The following is a 20,873-nucleotide window of genomic DNA, read 5'->3' on the forward strand; positions in this document are numbered from 1 at the left end:
ATTGCTCAAGGGTCAACTGTACTTTTAAAAATATGTGATAGTTATTTTCTGAGCTGCATGCACACTTTTAAAAAACTTATATAACTGGATGAAAAAATTATTTTGAAATAATAATAGATTCATAAGGTGTTGCAAAATCAAATATACTATGGGCCAGTTATTCTCAGTGATAACATTTTCTATAATTGCCATCCAACATCAAAACTGGGAAATTGACACTGTTGCAATGCATAGAGCTTATGCAGATTTCACCAGCTTTATGTGTGTACTCATTTGTGTGTTGAGTGTTTGTGTGTGTGTACTTCTGTGCAGTTTTATCTCATGAATCTCAGTCTTATTGCTGCGATAGTCAAAATACGGAACTGTTCCATCACCAGTGTTCCCTCATGCTACTCCTTAATAGTCACACCTTCCACATGTACAATTTCTGAAAGACTAATGTATAGACAGTAGTTTGTTCAAATGAAATGATAATTTAGGATAACTATTACAAATCAAAGCACTTAATAACATCTTAATATAAATTTGTGATTTCACAAAACAACCTTACCCTTACAAAGTGCAAACATGTCCAGCATATGTAAGCTCTGGATTTTTAACAGAAGTGTCCCATCTGTAGGGGAGGAAAAATAATTTTCCCTTTACCCTTCTAGGTTCTTTGGCTGGTATAATAATTAAATTGTCATAAAACAGATTAACAGGAGAAAAACAAGTTTAATTTTGTATGTATGGGAGCCCCATAAAAATATGAGACTCAAAGACGGCCAGGCAGTTGAGGCTTATCTACCATCCTGAACTAAGGCAAGGAATAGGGGCTTGGGGCTTCAAAGGGGAGGAACACAGTTCACAGGAAGATGAGAAGAGTATATGTATGGTAAACAAATGTTTGCCCTGCCGTGCAGAGAAGTCTTTCAGATATAGAAAGTTATCTTTGGTAACAGCTCTCTTTCTGTTACAGACCTCCTTTTTAAATTTTTAAATGCAATTTAGGGGAAGGTGAAAAGCTTCTCCTGAGTCTGCTGGGTTTTGATTGCCATCAGCTCAGAATAATACTTGTGCCAAAGAGGCATATTTTGGAGTGGAATATTCTTCTCCCCTTCACATCCTGTTATATTTTTCAGCTTGAGGTAAGCTAGGCACATTGCCTTTGTAGGGTATTTAGTCACCTAACTGGCACACTTTCTGTGCATACTTATCTAATGGCAATATTATTAGGGAAATTTAAGATATCTTATTCTGATTAAAATTTTTAGAAATGTTAGTAATATTGGAAGTATTAGGAATATAAGAATATTAAGAATATAAAAAATAACCAGTTGGATGAAATATACTTTGAGTCATTGGGTCCCTGAAATTTTTATTCTAATTTAGTTCATATGATACTACATGTAGTAATTTAAAGAAAAAACTGCTTTAGAATTTACATGAAAATGATTTAGAACTGAAGGGATCTCAGATTATCTAATATAAAATCCTTATTTTAGAGGTGACAGAAAGGAGGCCTAAGGAAAAGAGATTTAAATGGGGGTCATAATTGAGATTGAATTGACTAGAGCCCAGACCTCGTGCAGTCTGGTCTGGTTCACTTTTTTTTATTTAATTACCATTATTTTAATGGGAGCATTGATATATGTTTATAGCAAAATATTTTTCCTTTTATGTTAGCTGTAAAAATCTGAAAACTTTTTCACTTTTCTCCTCTTAAACTGAGCCTGTAATAGTTTAGTTATCTTCTGCCCCATTGGACATTTTTCCTTATTCTTTGTTGAAACTCTAGCTTGAACAGGAATTGGAGCTATCTCGAAGGTTATTGAATCAGTCAGAAGGCAGCAGAGAAACACTTTTGCATCAGGTAAGTCTATGCAAGCTATGCTAATCTGCTTTTAAATTAAATCAGGATTGAGTCTCTTTCCCTATTAAATGTCTTTGTGAAAGGGAAAAAAAACCTTAGATCTAGAAGTTTTTTCCTTAAGGAATGTATATTAACACACATAAGCAAAAGATGAAATCCTTTCAGGAAGATTCAGAGAAAGCCAATACAAAACACCAGCCCAGGTTCCCACTGTGACAGTGTATCTTGCTGATTGCTTTTCCAGTTTAGGAATTATCTCTCTTAGCATAACCAGTGTAAAAGTGAGACTGGATGTGTAAGATAAAATTTTCCCAGGAGCTTAATTTTATTCAAGGAGACGTTAGAGAGTGAAGGAGGAAGTAAAATACATAAAACAGACCTTGCATGTTCAAGTTACTTTGAATGCATCACTGTCTTATATTCACATTCTCAAGATGCTACCTGCTTCCTTTTAACCAGAGATAAGGCTTAATTTTAAAGCATAACATTTTGCAGCCCATTAGCCCATAATAGGAGTTTGGTGCTTCTGATATTTAAAGTTCAGTAACTTGAAATAGCCATTTTATACACATTGGATAAGGGCATGTGGGTTTCTAACTACCTTTCTGCCTGTGTTTAATATAAATTGCAATTGTAACTTCCTCTGTTTTGAGGTGTGGGTTACATAACTCACTACATACTATGCTAGGTAGGCAAAGTTGTCAGACATCTTAGACGTTCAGAAGGAGTATTACGTTTTGACATTTAATCCTGAAGCATCTGAAACACCGTAGCTCCTGTTTTACAAAATGTTTAAAAATGTGTAATGGCTTTGTTTTGCAGCCAGTGGTCCAATGGAATTAATGTTGGCAGAGTTTAGACTTTCTTTTTTGGAAGTTTATATTTGTATTCATTTCCTTCTGATTCTTTTTTTTTTTTTTGAACTCTGCCTTGTAATTTCTAATCTTATCTTTTGAAATAAGAGATTTATGTGTTAAGGTTGTCATTGTGACTTTACCTGAGTCTTTCTGCCACTGCTGACTTGTTTAAAGGTCATTGTGGACATGCTTGCTAGTCTCCAGATATACGCAGATGAATAAAATGGTACCTTACCTCAAGGATTTTATAGTTTATTTAACAGCTTTTATTGCTTATTTATTTTGAGCAGTACTTTGCTATCACAGTGTGCTAAATTGTGATCATTTCATTTGACTTTACCAACCAATAGACTATGTTCACATGAAAGAAAATAAGTGAAAAATATAAAAATGTATAGTACTTAATTGGAGGTAGTTTGGGTTAATAACAGTAGAGTGGACTGAGGTGAAAATAGGGATTTAAAAAAAGTGTGATCAAATTCTTTGTCACAGTAGACACAGAGAAGGGGAAAGAACATTCATTGTTTGTGGACGGAATGGGAGGAATAAAGAAATGGAGCAAGAGACTGTTCCACTGTGCTTGGCATAACAAGGAGATTAACTTGGCTTCAACTTGTGCTTACAATAGCCCATTGGAAGTAAATTTTTTTCCCCTAGAAAAATAATTTGTAAGTTCAGTTATTCTTTTCCTGCTTTTAAAACTGATAAAAGTTTCATTTTTGACTGTGTGTATTTAGGTAGAAGAACTCCGTACACAACTTATGAAAGCAGAAGGTGATCAAAAAGGCTTAGTACATCAAGTATCTCAGATTTCCAAGCAACAGTCAAACCATCAGGACGAACAAGAAGATGACTGGAGGTTTAGAAGAGGTATAATTCTGACTTGTAAATGTCTGGGGCTTTATTGATCTTTCTTAAATATTTCCCATTTTCAGAATCGCTTTCCTTATGTTATATTCTTTTCATCCTATTTCTTGATCTACTACAAGGTTTTCCAAGTTAATCATAATTTAGCATCCAGTTTTTTAAAAACAGACTTAATTTTTAAATTTTATGTTTATAGCACTATTGAGCAGAAGGTACAGAGATTTCCCATGTACCCCTGCTCCCACATGTCACAGCTTCCCCCACTATCAGCAACCCTCTCCACAGTGGTACAGTTGTTATAACTGATGAACCCTACATTGACACATCATTGTCATCCAAAGTCTGTATTTTACATTAGGGTTCACTCTTGTTGTGTGTTCTACAGGATTGGACAAACATAATGACATGTATCCACCATTATAGTATCATAGAGTAGTTTCACTGTCTTAAAAATCCTCTGTGTTTCACTATTCATCCCACTCTCCCCTAACTTCTGTCAAGTACTGATATTTTTATTGTTTCCATAGTTTTGCCTTTTCTAGAACCTAATATGGTTGGAATCATACAGTGTGTAGCCTTTTCAGATTGGCTCCTTTTACTTAGTAATATGCCTCTAAGTTTCCTCCATGTCTTTTCATGGCTTGGTAGCTCTTTTAAAAAGTTTTTTCTTAAAGCACTGCATAATATTTCATTGTTTGGATGTACCACAGTTTATTTATCCGTTCACATACAGAAGCCCATCTTGGTTGCTTCCAAGTTTTGGCGATTATGAATACAACTGCTGTAAACTAAATGTCTGCATGCAGATTTTTGTGTGGACGTAAGTTTTCATCTCTTTTGGGTAAATACCAAAGAGTGTGATTGCTGGATTATATGGCAAGAGTACGTTTAGTTTTGTAAGAATCTTCCAAACTGTCTTCCAGAATGGCTGTATCATTTTTCCCTCTACCAGCAGTGAATGAGATTTCCTGTTGTTCTGTACCCTTGTCAACATTTGAAGTTGTCAATGTTCTGGATTTTGGCCATTCAGATAGGTTTGTAGTGGCATATCATTGTTTTAATTTGCATTTCCCTGATAACATGTGGTGTGGAGCATCTATTCATATGCTTATTTGCCGTATGTGTATCTTTTTTGGTGAGATATTCATTAAAGTCTTTGGCCCATTTCTTAGTATGGTTGTTTGTTTTCTTATTGTTAGTTTTAAGAGTACTTTGTATATTTTGGATGGCAGTTCTTTATCAGATATGTCTTTGCAAATAATTTCTCACAGTCTGTGGCTTGTCTTTTCATTCTCTTGACAATGTCTTTCACAGAGCCGAAATTTTTAATGAAGTCCAGCTTGTCATTTCTTTCCTTCATGGACTGTGACTTTGGTGTTGCATCTAAAAAGCCATCACCAAACCCCAAATCATTCTCTTATCTTCTAAGAGTTTTATAATTTTGCATTTTACATTTAAATCTGTGATCCATTTTGAATTAATTTTTGTGAAAGGTGTAAGATCTGTGTCTAGATTCATTTTTTTGCATGTAGGGCTTCAGTTCTAGCACCGTTTGTTGAAAAACTATCTTTTCTCCATTGTATTGCCTTTGCTCCTTTGGCAAAGATCAGTTCACTATTTTTATGTGGGCCTACTTCTGGACTCTCTATTCTGTCCCATGTATCTACCTGACCATTTTTTTTTTTGCCAGTACCACACTGTTTTGTTGGATAGTGTCAGTCCTCTAATTCTTTTCTTCTCCTTCAATACTGCACTGGCTATTCTTTGACATTCCATGTAACTTTAGAATCTTTGACATTCTTTGACATTCCATGTAACTTTAGAATCAGGTTGTCAATATACAACAAAATAACTTGCTGGGATTTTGATTGTGCTTGCATTGAATCTATTGATGAAGTTGGGAAGAACTGATATTTTGACAATATTGAATCTTCCTGTCTATGAACATGGAATATCTCTCCATTTATTTTGTTAATCTTTGATTTCTTTCATCAGAGTTTGGTAGTTTTCATCATATAGATTTTGTTAGGTTTATACCTAAGTATTTAATTTTTTTGGATGCTAATGTAAATGGTATTGTGTCTTTAATTTCAAATTTCACTTGTTTTTTGCTGATATTAGCATCCAATTTTAATGTCTTCTCTTCTTGATTTTTAAACCCATTTCTGTTGTCAGACCTGCTTATCTCATGAGTCTTTCTTTTAGAAAGAGACAGCAAGCCAGTAGTGGAATTTTTTTCAGATTCATATACACACACACACACACACACACATTTTTTTTTCCAATATATGCATACAATTAAGATTCTATCTTTTTGTTACTTGGAGATTGGTGACAAAATTTAATCACATTGTAGAAGTGGTTATCAACAATATGACTGGTTTTTTCTTATGTTGATTAGGAAGACGTTGTGTTTGAAAATTGTTAGAATGATTTTTCAGTGGAGGTGTTGATTTAGGTTGTGGAATTTAATTACTCTGGATGTATTTCTTTTTGAAAGTTTGTGTTTAACAGAAATGTTGATACTGAAATTTTATAATGGTTTCTAGTAGACTATTTCAGACTACTTAAATATTAATGCTTCTTACTCAGATGCCTAAATTACTGTAGAAACTCTTGTAAGCATTTGATGTTACAAATTCCCCAGATTCCCTACACATAACTCAATATGTTGCCTAAGTTAGAATTTCCACATTGCCAGAAAATCTTCACTGGATGGCAAATTTTGACATACCTATCCTAATATATTTGCATGCCATTAAGTTCGCTTGAGTTTCATGTGATGTTGTAATTTAATCATATTTTAACATCAAATACTTTAAAATTTATTTTTGAAAGTAAAATATAAGGTATTAGATTATTCATCAAATTTTCATAAAGATGCACATAGGAACTCTCATTTTGTTTGGAAAAAGATTCTGTGGTACATTTGTTATATGTTTTGTTGTCTCATAAAATCTAGTTATTTTTGGTGTCTTTGAGGACTAGAAGAATCTCTCTTTTTTTTTTTTTTAATTATTTATTTTTGGCTATGTTGTGTCTTCGTTTCTGTGCGAGGGCTTTCTCTAGTTGTGGCAAGCGGGGGCCACTCTTCATCGCGGTGCGCGGGCCTCTCACTATCATGGCCTCTCTTGTTGCGGAGCACAGACTACAGACGCGCAGGCTCAGTAGTTGTGGCTCACGGACCTAGTTGCTCTGCGGCATGTGGGATCTTCCCAGACCAGGGCTCGAATCCATGTCCCCTGCATTAGCAGGCAGATTCTCAACCACTGCGCCACCAAGGAAGCCCATGAATCTCTCTTTTTTTTAACTACTTCCCAGGTTAAAAAAAAAAAAAAAACCCTTAAAGTTCTCTTGTCATTGTGACAGTGGACTTCTTCACCTTCTTTTAACAGTTCTAGAGTTTTCATCTTTATAGAATACTTGTATTATTTTTAAAAATTCTACCTAAGAAATTACACTCATCATGCTCTGCCTGCTGTTTGTTCCTCTATCCGCTGCAAAATGACTTCCACTTCTGCTTCTAAAATTGACTTTGCTTAGTTTACTAGTGGTCTTCTCTGTCAAATTCAAAGGAATCTTTCCATTACTTGCCTTACTTGACTCCTGTTTGTTTCCTCTTAGAACTCTTCCACTGACTTCATTGTTCCTACTCTTTCCTGGTTCTTCTGTCTTAATTGTTTTCAGTCTTTGTATTTGAATCTTTTCCTTTTGTTTACAGTTTGCCTTTTAAATGCCGCTGTTGTCTAGAATCCTATTTATGATTTTTCTCACTTAGTACCTCTCCCTAGGGGTTGTTATTTAATCTTATGCCTTAGCTATCACCTACAAACGATGATCCCTATATCTAGCTCATCTCACTCTCCTAACCTTCAACCCTCCAGATGGAGTTGTTCATTGGGCATCAATATATGTCTTTCCAGAATGCTCAGTCAGCCGATTTACAACTGAATTCATCCTTTCCTCAAAACCTGTTTTTATGTCCTATCTTAATTGATCGTATCATTCTTTATCCAGATAAGCCTAAAATACAAAGAACATCCAAACTTATTCCTTCTCCACTCCATCTAATTAGTCTCTACATTCTGTCTATTTGTAGATCCTGATATCTCTTGAAGTTGCTTCTTTCTTGTTCCCCCTAGCCCAGTTTAGGCATGCTTCATCTCATCTCTGTTACCCTCTTAACTTGTCTTACTCTGTTGAATAGCTTGTCTGTAATCTGTCTTCTGTACTGCTACTAAAGGGACCCTTCTAAGACACAAACCTTTCATGTTATTCTCTTGATTAAAACCTCCCATTATAATTTATTGAGTTCTTACAGGGCATTATGCTACTCATTTTACACTGTCTCCTTTAGTTCTTACAACTATTCTATGAGGGGGGAATATTCTTACTTCCATTTTAATGACTTAAAAAAAAAAGACTAAAGAACAAAGAAATTGAGTGCCTTGCTTATTAAAGTTACATTTGTTGGAAGTAGCAGACCAAATCTTTTTTCTACCCAAACTTGAACTCTTAACTACTATCCTGTACTGACCCATCATTGTTTGTAGCAAGAGTTCTTTAAAATGGAACATATAACCCGCTGGGTGTGGGAGGAGAGTGTTTGTAGCACTATATTTTATACTTTATGTTTTAAGTATTTTATTTTTGATAAACGTTTCATTATATATATATATATATATATGTGTGTGTGTGTATATACATATATTTATATATATCCACACTCATATTTTACATCTATATTATGAAACATATCAAAGTATTATGTCATCACACCAAATACATATGTGTTTTATAAATATACATATACGTATATGTGTTTATACACATATTCATATGTATTATCTCCATAATTTGTATAATATATTCATACTAATGTTAATTTGTGTATGTGTATGTATACACTAATGTTATATATATCATGAAACATGTCTATGTCTATGTAGATAGGTACTATAGAGAGATATATGCACACACATATGCATATATAAATTTATAAAATAAAAAATGTATTTATAAGATGAATGAATATGTATATTTGTCAAATGAATATATATACATTTACACATAAAAATATGCATATTTTCACATTGAAGACCTAGCAGGGGTGGGCAGAGTATGGCCCATGGGCCAAATCCAGACCGCCTCCTGTTTTTGTAAAGAAACTTCGTTGGACTAAAGCTACTCCCATTCATTTATGCATTGTCCAGGTCACTTTTGCAATGTAATAGCAGAAATAAGTAGTTGTGACAGAGACCATATAGCTGAAATATTTACTGTCTTACCCTTTACAGAAAATGTTTGTTAACTCCTGGTCTGTAGGCTAATTTCTAAGCTCCCTGGCAGTGCATAACTCCCTGCTGACTCTCCTGTTTCCCGCCCTCATATGTATTAGCTATGTAGAACTCCTGTGTGTGCAGTTACCTGAATATGAAATCCAATATTGTTCCTCTATGCTTTATGCTGTTTCCTTTCCCTGAAATATCACCCCAACTTCATCTCCTTTGCTTGGTGAAATTTTGTATCTATTTTTTAGAACTACCATAGTAACCAGTTCTTCCTACCTCAGTTTCTCATTAAGATAGAGTTAATCATTCTATCCTTTGGACTATTTTTGTATAATAACCATTTATTATACAGAAATTCTACAGATATAGAGAAATATTTGTCTAGTATCTATAAGTGCTCTTATCACGCTATTAAAATACCTATGTATCTTTCATCCAAAATGTACAATTTTGACATTTTAATATTTTTAAAGTTAGGATGTGTCTTACGAATGATCTATAAATTGGATTTGCTAGTGTTTCCTTCCTTCTTTCCTATTCTGGAAAGGAAGCTACTAGAAAAAGAGTAGTTTTAAATTGATAACATATGTTCCAATTTTTGACATCTTAAATTCATGGAAGTACTTTATTTATATGTTTTCTTTCTATTCTTGGAATACAAGCTCATTGAGAAAAGGATTTTATTTAGTGTTATTTATCTTTGAAAAAGACGGTGTTAACAGTGCCCTGTTCATCATATGCCAAGTATTTCATGTTGAACTAAAAATAAATACTAAGTCAATTTGTATTGTTCAGTGATACAATTGTACGTAGTAGTCTTCAGAATTAATAGATTAGAGGTCATAACACAATCAAGATTTAGCAGCATCATTTGTTTATGTTGCAAGAAAAGTGTTTTGTTGTGTGAACTTCACTAACTTCAGTTAGGTGTAGAAGCTTAGTTGAAAATTCTTTCAGTATTTTTGTTTTAGAGTTTGGGGGTAATATAGGAATGTAAGGCAAATTAAAGAAAAAAATGCATAGAATTTTCTTGAAATAAATTGTACTAGAAATCAGATAACACTTTAAGTTTAGTATCAAAATGTGGTAATATTGGATGACACAGCAATGTGTATATTCTAGAAAACTGTGTGAGACTTGAAACAATAGAATGACAAATTCTGAAAAGTCTGTTGGGTGACAGTGACAGTTAATAAGTGGATTGTATTAGGTAGAATATTAAAACATACCATTCGCAAGTACATTATCCTGTGAGTAACGAACAACCATCAAACTTTACATTTTCTCTTTTAAGGGGTTGAGCGGGAAAAAGAGGATCTGGAGAAGCAGATGTCAGATTGGAGAGTGCAGCTGAACTTCAGTGCAATGGCATCTGAGTTAGAGGAAGTGAAGCGGTGCTTGGAGCGAAAAGACAAGGAGAGAGTACATTTGGCGGCACAAGTAGAGGTGACTTTGCTGTTTTTAAGCTGTATTCAAAGGACTTCAGTTCTGTTTCATAGAATTGCTTAATGAAATTTTAATATAAAGATTGTGATGTTTTATGAACTCTAGTTTGGATATAGATAAGGTAAAGTTATATAGATGACCACTTTAATTACATATAAAAATTTCTATGAATTCATTTCTCTTCATTGGGACCTCAAAGCCAGGATACCTATCAAACTTGAAAATATTCTTGTTCCAGTAGCAATTGAGCCCGTCCCTCACACAGAGGGGCCTTTTTTCTTTGAAGGAACAGTTATTTGTTTGGGGGGTGAAACTGGCAGAAGGCACAGCAAAAAGTTATTACTGATATTTTTTCTTTGGGAACATAAAGGGTTTCAAATCTCCAGCTGTTTGCCATGAGGTAGAGTTGATGCCTCCATCAATTTAGAGTTGTGTAGTAGTCATGAATGATGTGGCAACCATGAGTGAAGTGTAACTAGGCAGCTACCGTTTCCAGGTTGCCTTTTATCCAGCACAGATGGCGTAAGTATCAGAAAATATTAAAAATCAAAGGAAAGGGGCTTCCCTGGTGGCGCAGTGGTTGAGAATCTGCCTGATAATGCAGGGGACACAGGTTCGAGCCCTGGTTTGGGAAGATCCCACATGCCACGGAGCAACTGGGCCCATGCGCCACAACTACTGAGCCTGCGCGTCTGGAGCCTGTGCTCCGCAACAAGAGAGGCCCGCGCACCGTGATGAAGAGTGGCCCCCGCTCGCCACAACTAGAGAAAGCCCTTGCACAGAAACGAAGACCCAAAACAGCCAAAAATAAAATAACTAAATAAATAAATTTTTAAAAAAAGAAAAAAAAAAAAAAAGGATCCACTAGCTAAAAAAGAAAAAAAACCAAATGAAAGAACTTCATAAAAAGAAAATGGCTTAATTCCTAATTATGCAAATTAGATCAAACATGGAGGACACATTTGGAAATAGATATGTATCAGTCTTACTCTGTTCTTATTAGTGAAGTTGTGTTCTAATTGTAATAAGTTGCCAGATTTGAAGAATTTCCTAAATAATAATGAAAGGTAGAAAATTGGTGTTAAAAGCATATAACTTTATATAATCCAAAGGAAATATTTAATGTTACTGTAGTCTGAGTTTCTCTTTCATCTTGTCTGTGCATCAACGGAAAATGTATCTTAATTAATTAATTAATTAACTTTAAGCTGATAGTTAAGTTTAAACACAGTCTAAAATCTCTACATTTTTTATTCCCCCCCACCATGTTTTCTGTTTTTGACATCAAATTTTACATCTTTTTGTGTATCCTTAACTGTTTATTGTAGTTACAGTTGATTTTCTGACTTGTCTTTTAACCTTCCACTAACTTTTTAAGTGGTTGATTCACTGCCTTTACTATATATTTTCCTTTACCAGTAAGGTTTTTTCCTTTCATATATTTTCCTACCTTTATAGGGCCTTTCCTTTTTCACCTAAAGAAGTTCCTTTAACATTTCTTGGAAGGCTGGTTTAGTGGTGTTAACCTCTTCTTAGTTTTTTCTTGTCTGGGAAACTCTTTATCTCTCCTTCAATTCTGAATAACTTTGCCACATGAGTATCCTTGGTTGTAGGTGTTTTTCCTCTCATCACTTTAAATAAAATATATCATGCCACTCCCTTCTGGCCTGTAAAGTTTCTGCTGAGAAATCAGGTGATAGCTTTATGGGGCTTCCCTTGTATGTGACTTGATTTTTTTTGCTGCCTTTAAAATTCTCTCTTTAGCTTTTACTGTTTTAATTATGGTATGTCTTGGTGTGGATCTCTTTGGGTTCATCTTGTTTGGGATTTTCTTTGCTTCCTGGACCTGGATATCTGTTTCTTCCAGCAGGTTAAAGTTTCAGCCGTTATTTCATCAAATACATTTTCTACCCCTTTCTTTCTCCTCTCCTTCTGGGACCTCTATAATGTGAATGTTACTATGCTTGATGTTATCTTAGAGGTCTCTTAAACTCTCCTCATTTTTAAAAATTCTTTTTTCTTTTTGCTTTTCTGATTTAGTGATTTCAGCTATTCTGTCTTCCAGGTTGCTTATGTATTCTTCTGCATCACCTCATCTGCAGTTGATTGCCTCTAGTGTATTTTTCATTTCAGTTATTGTATTCTTCACCTCTGATTCCTTCTTTCTTATATCTTCTAATTCTTTTTCGAAGTTCTAATTGTGTTCTTCCTTTCTCCCAAGTTCAGTGAGCATTTTTACGAGCATTGCTTTAAACTCTGTATCAGGTAAATTACTTACGTACATTTCATTAAAGTTTTGTGTTTTTTTTCCTGGGGTTTTATTTTGTTCTTTTGTTTGGAATAGAGTCCTCAGTCTTCTCATTTTGCTTCACTTTTTGTGTTTGTCTCCATGAATTCAGAGAAACAGTTACCTCTCCACATCTTGAAGATGTGTCCTTGTGTAGGAGTGTCTTTATACAGACTATGTATGTTCAGTGGCTTTTATGGAAGGGCTGGAGCCGAAGTGATCCTGGGCTTCTCCTGGGGTGTATTGGGGGCTGCTCCCTGGTGGTAGGGGTGCTGGAGCTGGAGCCGTATGGGCTGGGGCTTTGCCCAAGGCCCATAGAGGGCCACCACCTTGGCAAGGGGGCTGGAGCCAGAGGGGCTAGAGTTGGAGCCCAGCATGAACCAAGGCTTCTCCAGGGGTGTGCCAGGGATTGCCGCCTTGGTGGGGGACTGGAGAGGGAGCCTTGCGTGGGCTGGGGGGGTCTGATGAGGCAGTCTTGGCAGGACAGCTAGGGTGTTAGGCACTTGTCACTCTGCTGCCTCTGTTCTGGGACTTGGAGTAAGTTTGTGTTGCCAGTCTTTAAGAGCAAAGTCTCAGTTTTCTACAGCCCTCCAGCTCTCCTGGCTGTAAGCCCTGCTGGTTTTCAAAACCAGTTAAGGGGGCTTGTCTTCCAGGTGCCAGTCTGCAGGGCTGGGGTACCCAAAGTTGGGACTGAACCCCTTGTTCCTTAGGGAGGACCTCTGAGTTTGTGACATCTCCTTTCTCTTTTGGGTCACCTGCTGGGGGTTAACCTGCTGGGTTGTGACTAAATTACTTCTCTTCCCCTTGTACTCATCTTGGTGTGGTTTTCTTTCTTTATATCCTTAATTGTGGAAGAGCTATTCTGCTAGTCTTCAGGTCATTCTCAGAGATAGTTGTTCTATAAGTAGTTGAAGTTTTCGTGTGTCCTTGGGAGGAGGTGAGCTGAAGGTCTTCCTACTCTGCCATCTTGATCTTGCCTTCCTCTCTACATGTTTAATAAATTCTTACTAGAAATATTCTCAGAGCAGTTGTAATTGTAGGACTTTTAAAGTATTTTTATGAGAATTATTTAGCCTTTTATTCTGCTGACAAATGTGATAAAATATATGATTATTTTGTCAAAGTTAAATATTAAAAAAAAAAAAAAAAACTATGCTAATGATGCCAGAGGCAGAAAAATCTCTTTGCTGAGTTGTTTAAAACCACATGTTGGTCTGTCCTCCCTCCCTCCTTCCTCTTCTCCCTTCCTTCCCATTGTTTCTTTTTATTTACCATTTATGGAATAAATTGAAAAAACCTCAAGTATGTAGACATTTAAAAATTATTTATACTGTAATAATGCTCTCATTGAAAGAGGCTAGCTTTCCCTTTGTCCTAAATTAATAGTTCTTTTACATTTTCACATGTGTTACCAGAAGAGTTGGAATTCTCTTGGGTTAGTTGGGGTAGGTTGTATAGATTTGGATATGAAACACAATTGGAGAGAAAGATTGAACATTTACTCACATATGAAATAGTTAATGACCATCTATTACATGCCAGGCACTGTTCTAGTTACTGGTGACATAGCAATGAACAAAAACCCCTAAGATTTCCCTGTTCTATGAAGATGATATTCTAAAATTGACATAGAATGTTCTTTGAGTTTGTTGCAAGTATAATTGAAATTCCTTTTGGGGGATGAAAGATTTTTTTCCTAATTTCCATTGAAAAGGATATCACAAAAAGACATTGTTCATACTCGAAGAAATTACCATTTATCAGTTTTCCCTGATTTTTCTTATTTTTAACAGTAAAATAATTAATTAAATTTATATCAGTTGTTTTAGATTTAGTGACACTTCTGATTATGGCTTGTTTATTTTTTATACTTGTGGAGGCCCTTTGAATATCTTTATTCCTAAGCTATTCTCAAAGTGACATCTAGTATAGACTTTGTGAGAGAGATATATATAGGTCATGGATCACTCAATTTAATCTCTAACAGTGGAAAATTTATTGAAATTTAATTGAAAAACATTTAGCCTCTGCTTTACTTTTGGTGGCATGGAGTATTGCCTTATACATTCTATAAAAAATGGAAATTAATCTCCTTTAGTTGCTTTTTTAGAAATCGAATGTAAGTAAGAAAAGATGCATAAAATGAGATTATTGATCAGGCCCAAGAACATTTGAATGGTAACATTTCTTGTGGTTTGTTTGATCATTAATGTCTTTCTCTTTAACCTTGACCTAACACCTCTCCTGCAGAACCTTATACAGTCTTGTAGACTCATTTTTTCTTTATCTTCCGTCCTCATTTCCATCTTTTGCCTTTGTTCTAGTTGTTCATTGTTTCCATAGTGTCCTCTTTTTGTGGAAATTCTAAAGCTTTTCCTCCCTGAAGCCTTCTTGGATTGTATCCATTGCAAGTGATAATCCTTCTTTCTGAACCATCCTTTTGCCTATGTCACTGAGGATCTTATGGCACCCATCTCACACTGTCTTAAAGTAATCTGGATATGTTTCTTTAAAATTTCAAAGCAGGTTGAAATAAAGGAGAAATGGGGCTGCAGAAGAAAGCGGTCCTGTCACCAAGACAAATCTGACCTTGATGTCCCTACCTTGGTAAAGATACCATTTTTCAGTGTCTTGTCCTCTGGACAAGACATCTGGAAACTTGAGTTTTCTGTGTCCTAGAATTAATGTGACCCAGGATGCTGGTTCATATTAATAGTGACACTTGCAAGAGAACAGTATATAGAAGAGTGCCAGTTCATTGATGTACCCTGTGGGAATCCTACGTGGATATTTATACACTCTTCTCTTGTGCAGGGCACCAGTCTCCCAGTTTTCTGTACCTACATTTTAGAAAGCTGAATTAGTAACCAAAAAGTTGTTGGTGAACACAGAATCAGGGAGTAATGACGTCTAAAGGACTGTTTGTTCGTGGCTATGGTAAGGCTCCCCCACCCTTACCTCTCTTTAACAGCATTCTTGTACCCAGAGATCCTGTTTACTTTAGCGGATTCTGTCTTTATTCCTGGAGTGTGTTGAACTGATTTCTTCTGTCTTTCTAACAATCTCCTCTGCTTCCATTCTGATGCTTAACCTTCTGTTTACATTTTCTTTTGATATGTTGCTGTGCACAGATTTTGCTCTGGGCCATTTACCAGTATGCATTGATGTTATAATTCAAACTTGTGGCATTCTGGGAGCCACTTATGAATTAAAGACTTAGACCCTTTTCAAATCATAAATGAGTATGGGGTAAGAACCAGGTCTTATCTCAGTATCCTTTTATGCACCCCCTGCAAACAACGTCTCACCCATTTTAGGCACTCAGTTAATATTTGTTGACTGAAATAATATATTGTAGAAAAACTTCACAGTTAATTTTCAAAGCTAACATTTGTTGTCCAGTCATTCCTTAAAAGCACATTAATTTCTGGAAGAGTTGTCAGTATTCAAGGGGACCTTTGCTCTTTCTCACTAATTGCATTAGTTTTTGTTGATCCAGAATATATATTTTAAGCAGTTGTTCTACACTGGGGAAAAAACAATGAAAATAGCTTGTGAAAAACCCAAATGAAAGCTACATTTGAGTTTGCATAATTTACTTTTCCAATTCTGTCTAAGACCTTAAATCTGTATGTGCATAAAAAATACTAAGTGTGGTTTTTCTCTTCTTCTAAACTTGAGTTGAACCTCATTAACCTTGATAGGCTATTTGTATTCATAAGAATTCCAAGCATCCTTTGATCAATGATTCCTCCTGATTTAATCTCAGCCTTCATGTTCCATCAACTTACTCTTCTTGGAAAAAAAAAAAAATTTGACTTTTAAATTCAATGAAGAACTTCAAAGAAAAAAAAGCAAGGTGCTGTACATAATATAGATTAAGTTTTGAAAGTGATAATTGAGTGACAACTGACATGATTATTCATTAGCAGAAACTTGGGACTGTAATGCCAGCACTTCCTTTTAAGAAGAGAGAAGATTGTGGAAAATAAATGATAATCAATAATAACTTTTTTATGATTAGTACAGTAGAAACAGAAGGAAGATTGTTCCTTTCATGCATGCTTTTAGGATAAACTGTTTTGATTTTTGCATTTTTTATATAAAGCTGGCCACTTTCCTATGCAGTAATGCCCACTTCAATACTACTTTTAAACCCTTCTTAGAGACCTATGGTCTTAGACATCTTAATAACCTTGTCTGTAATTTCCTATTGTACTTCTTTTTTTAAAATCTTAATAATTTCTTCCTTATCCAAGGGCATGTTGTAAAATAAGGTATTACCTGAGCAATAAGTAATATTTAATATACAGGTTAGATTATAAAGAAAAATATTGGTAGCAAAACTTTATAGAGAAAGGCTAAAATTGTGGAACCTAGTAGAGATCAAGTCTGCCACTATTATTAACCAAATTAACTCTCACATTAGGACAATTGCTAAGACCATAGATGCACTGTACTCCAAGTTCTTAAAAAAGATGATTATTGGCAGGGATGCTTTACAAGTAAAAACTCTAAAACTAAACAAACCTTTATACTTCCTGAAAGATTTAGCTTAATTCCAAGGTCTTTCATCTATATGGAAAAAATAGGAATTTTAGGAGTTGTGAAGAAAGGCCGTTTTTCTATTTTCTGTAACTGAGTTGCAACGAATATTTCCATAAAGCCAGAAAGTAGAAGTGGACTGAGCATTTTAATTTTGCTTTTAAACTATCACTAATATTTATTATAATTTATCGTTTGAATGTGGTGAATAAAGAAATAATTTAGGAATAAAAATGTCCATTTTCAAGTTCTTTCTTTTCTGAAATCATGATGATTTCTGCATCATTTTTTACATATAAATTGAATATGTAGGCCTTTGTGATTCTTTGTGTGTATGTGATGTGTGTGTGCTTGTTCGTGTGTGTGCATGCATGCTTGAGGTGGTGCTGAGAGAGGGAGAAACTTACATTCCTCACAAAATAATGATGTATCGAAAACATATATTAGCTATAGATTTAATATTTAAAGCAATTATAAAGATAAAATATAGCCTTGGGAATAATGATTGAAGGACTTGCTTTAGAAAAATGGGTGATATGAAACAAATGAGGTAATGTTCTTTTTTTTTTTTTTAATATAGTTATTTATTTATTTATTTATTTTTGGCTGTGTTGGGTCTTCATTTGTGTGCGAGGGCTTTCTCTAGTTGCGGCAAGCGAGGGCCACTCTTCCTCGCAGTGTGCGGGCCTCTCACTGTCGCGGCCTCTCTTGTTGCGGAGCACAGGCTCCAGACGCGCAGGCTCAGTAGTTGTGGCTCACGGGCCCAGTTGCTCCGCGGCATGTGGGATCTTCCCAAACCAGGGCTCGAACCCGTGTCCCCTGCACTGGCAGGCAGATTCTCAACCACTGCACCACCAGGGAAGCCCTGAGGTAATGTTCTTGCCTCAGTAATTGATGGTTATTCATTTCTTGACTACCACAAATGCCATTAAAAAGGGGATAAGTAGACTTTATAATAATCCAATTTAAACTGTTCGTGCATTATACCTGTAGTCCTAAACATTACCTTATCATTAGAGTGATTTTAATTTGATAGCATATCATTTTAAGTGGAAAACTAAATTGTTTTTTAGGTGTTTGTTTTCAGGCAACTTTCTACAAGTGGAAATGAGATTGTACTGAGCCTTAAACCACAAAAAAGTCAACACGTTCATTATACTCTTGGAAATGTTCAAATAGTATGAATTATCTTTGTAAGAAAATTAAACTAAATTATTCATATGCACTGAGAAAACATTCTTTTAGTCTTTAATAAGTATCCATGGCTAACATAAAGGTTAATGTTAGCAAGTTTTTTCAAATCTATTAAATGCATTTAGTCTCTAGTACTTCACTGGGTGAAGTATGTGTTTATATTATGCAGTCTTTTATTTTGGGGGAACCTGTAATGATAAAATGTTAGACTGTTTGCTCTTCCTTAAAGAAGATTATAAATTAGGCAAACTTTTGGCAATTCTGATTAAAGAACAGTACCTCCTACTAAGAAAAACTAGAAAAGCTGGGGAAGACATATATTTTAAAAAACCTGTTTGAAGTTATCAGAGAGTTATCTGGGGACAAGGACAGGAGAGATCAAGTATTCTGTTAAGGAGTGGAATGCAAATTGATGGGCCTGACACTTAGCATCATTTTCCCTTGTAATGGGTTCTGAATCACAAACTGAGCAGAGTTTACAGCAGAGCTTAGGCCCATTGAAGAGGAAGAGCCCGGTGAACATCTTGCAGTTTCAGTTGGGGATACCCAAAGGGCTAAACTTCTGGAGTCTGGGTGAACTGAAAATACACTAACAGTCACAAAGACTGTAACATAGCTTTGAATCTGCTTTGATTTTATCTGTCCTTATCCTTACTGCCCATTTACACAAAAGTACAGTTGACTCTTGAACAACATGAGTTTGAATTGCATGGGTCCACTTATATGCAGATATTTTTAAACAGTAAATATTTCAGTACTACATGATCTGTGGTTGGTTGAATCCATGGACGTGGAGGAACCATGGATACGGAGGGCCAACTATAAATTATACTTGAATTAAACCCCTGTGTTGTTCAAGGGTCAACTGTAAATCTTTTGGGGAAGAAGGTATGATCATCCTGAGCCCTGATACTATTTCTATAATTTGTCATACAATGTCTAGCCTTTAATCAAAACTTAGCAGGCAGATCAGGAAACAAAACCACACTACTTTTTAGCAAGAGAAAAAAAAGCAAGAAATAGAAACCAGCAGATAGACTATGCAGATATAGGTGTTAACAGAAGTCAACTTTAAACGATGATTATTAATATGTTAAGAAATTAGGTTATAAGATATTTAATCCTAGCAGAGAATAGGACATTATGAAAAGAATCACTAGAAATCTGAGAATTGAAATATATAATAACTAAATTAAGAGCTGGATAGGTAGGTAGAGTTTAACAGAAGATTAGACACATTTTTTTTTTTTTTAATTCTCTAAAGAATTTTATGAGGCCTCCATCCATATATATGCTTAGGATGTATAATGTAGTATGTGATTTGGTTTCTGGTTTTGTGTTCTGTTTTTTCTGTTTTCTAATTGGCAATGAGAAAAACAACTTATGCAGTCGTTTCACTCAATACATTTTGATTAAGGGGCTGTTAGGTGTTGGGTCTGGTGCTAGGATCTGGGTGTACACAAATGAAATCAACATTGCCCTCAATAAAGGCACAATCACTGAACTTGAATTTAGCACTTAAGTGTCAATTCGCTAGAAAAACCAGGCCTCTTCAGTGTGGGTGGGCAGAATCACTGTGAGGCTTAAAATGGAGAACCAGGGGTATGGGCTTGGGGCCTTGAACCTTTGGAAGTGGGCATGGGGCTCCTCCATCCCTACTGCACCAAGATGGCTCCTACCCTCCAAGGACAGAACAATATATATATTATATTGTTCATATATTATTATTATATATTATATATATTATATATATATAAAGGCAAAGAGTCATCAGAAGACAAAACAGCAGAAATATCTTCAAATAGAAATTGGTATTTGGTGATTGAACATCTGAAACAATGGTTTCATAGTTTTACAGGTTTAATGATTTCATTATTATGTCACATTCTTCATTTATATTTGTAGCCTTGGGTATGTGCACAGCCTCCATGACCACCAGGGATGATTATTGTTTTAGCTGGACTCTCTTTGATTGTCTATTTCCCTGCTCCTCCCATTCAGCTCTGGCTAGGCTGACTTTGTTGTTATCTCATTTAGCTTTTAGCCTCTCCACTAACTGCTAGCTGATTTTTTTTTTTTTTTTTTTTTTGACAGTGCCCTTTGGTATAAATTGCTCCACAATCTGATTCAGTTAAAGTTGGGCCTCTCTGCAAGGGTAGGGTGTTGCCAGTCTTTGGGGCATTCTCTGATCCCAAGAGAGCTCTCCTTAGCTATCCTTTACTTGATTCTCTCTATTAAACTTCTATCTGATCTGTTGTTTCATTTGTTCCTACTAGTGATATGGAAACCACCAGCCTCTTAAATGCTCACACCCAAGATCGCCATTGTTTTTGACATCATCCTTAGAAATGAATTTTCTTATGCTCTGTTACAAATAACAGCAGAGCTGTTGAGCTTTCTGTTCATATGACCTCTCTCCTTCTCAGCATGACCTCTGCATCACTGCACTGGAGCTGAATTCAGGGACTATAATTTGTTTCCCTCTGGAGTGATACTCCAGCTCTTCAAGTGTGGTGTTGGGTAGGGATGGTAGT

At 35.4% G+C, this 20,873-nt stretch overlaps 1 protein-coding gene across 4 annotated transcripts in view; it reads left to right on the plus strand.

Moving 5' to 3' along the window:
- Window positions 1-20,873, plus strand: part of CEP128 (centrosomal protein 128) — a 444,997-nt gene that overhangs the window by 111,787 nt on the left and 312,337 nt on the right. For all 4 annotated transcript variants that reach the window (XM_082384674.1, XM_082384675.1, XM_082384676.1 and 1 more), the window contains exons 11-13: window positions 1,778-1,852; window positions 3,447-3,579; window positions 10,162-10,313. In XM_082384674.1, the coding sequence (XP_082240800.1) occupies window positions 1,778-1,852; window positions 3,447-3,579; window positions 10,162-10,313 (360 nt within the window). The remainder of the gene's footprint in view (window positions 1-1,777; window positions 1,853-3,446; window positions 3,580-10,161; window positions 10,314-20,873) is intronic.

This window comes from Balaenoptera borealis (genome assembly GCF_965194805.1).
Source record: "Balaenoptera borealis genome assembly, chromosome: 3".
In the NCBI taxonomy this organism is placed as follows: domain Eukaryota; kingdom Metazoa; phylum Chordata; class Mammalia; order Artiodactyla; family Balaenopteridae; genus Balaenoptera; species Balaenoptera borealis.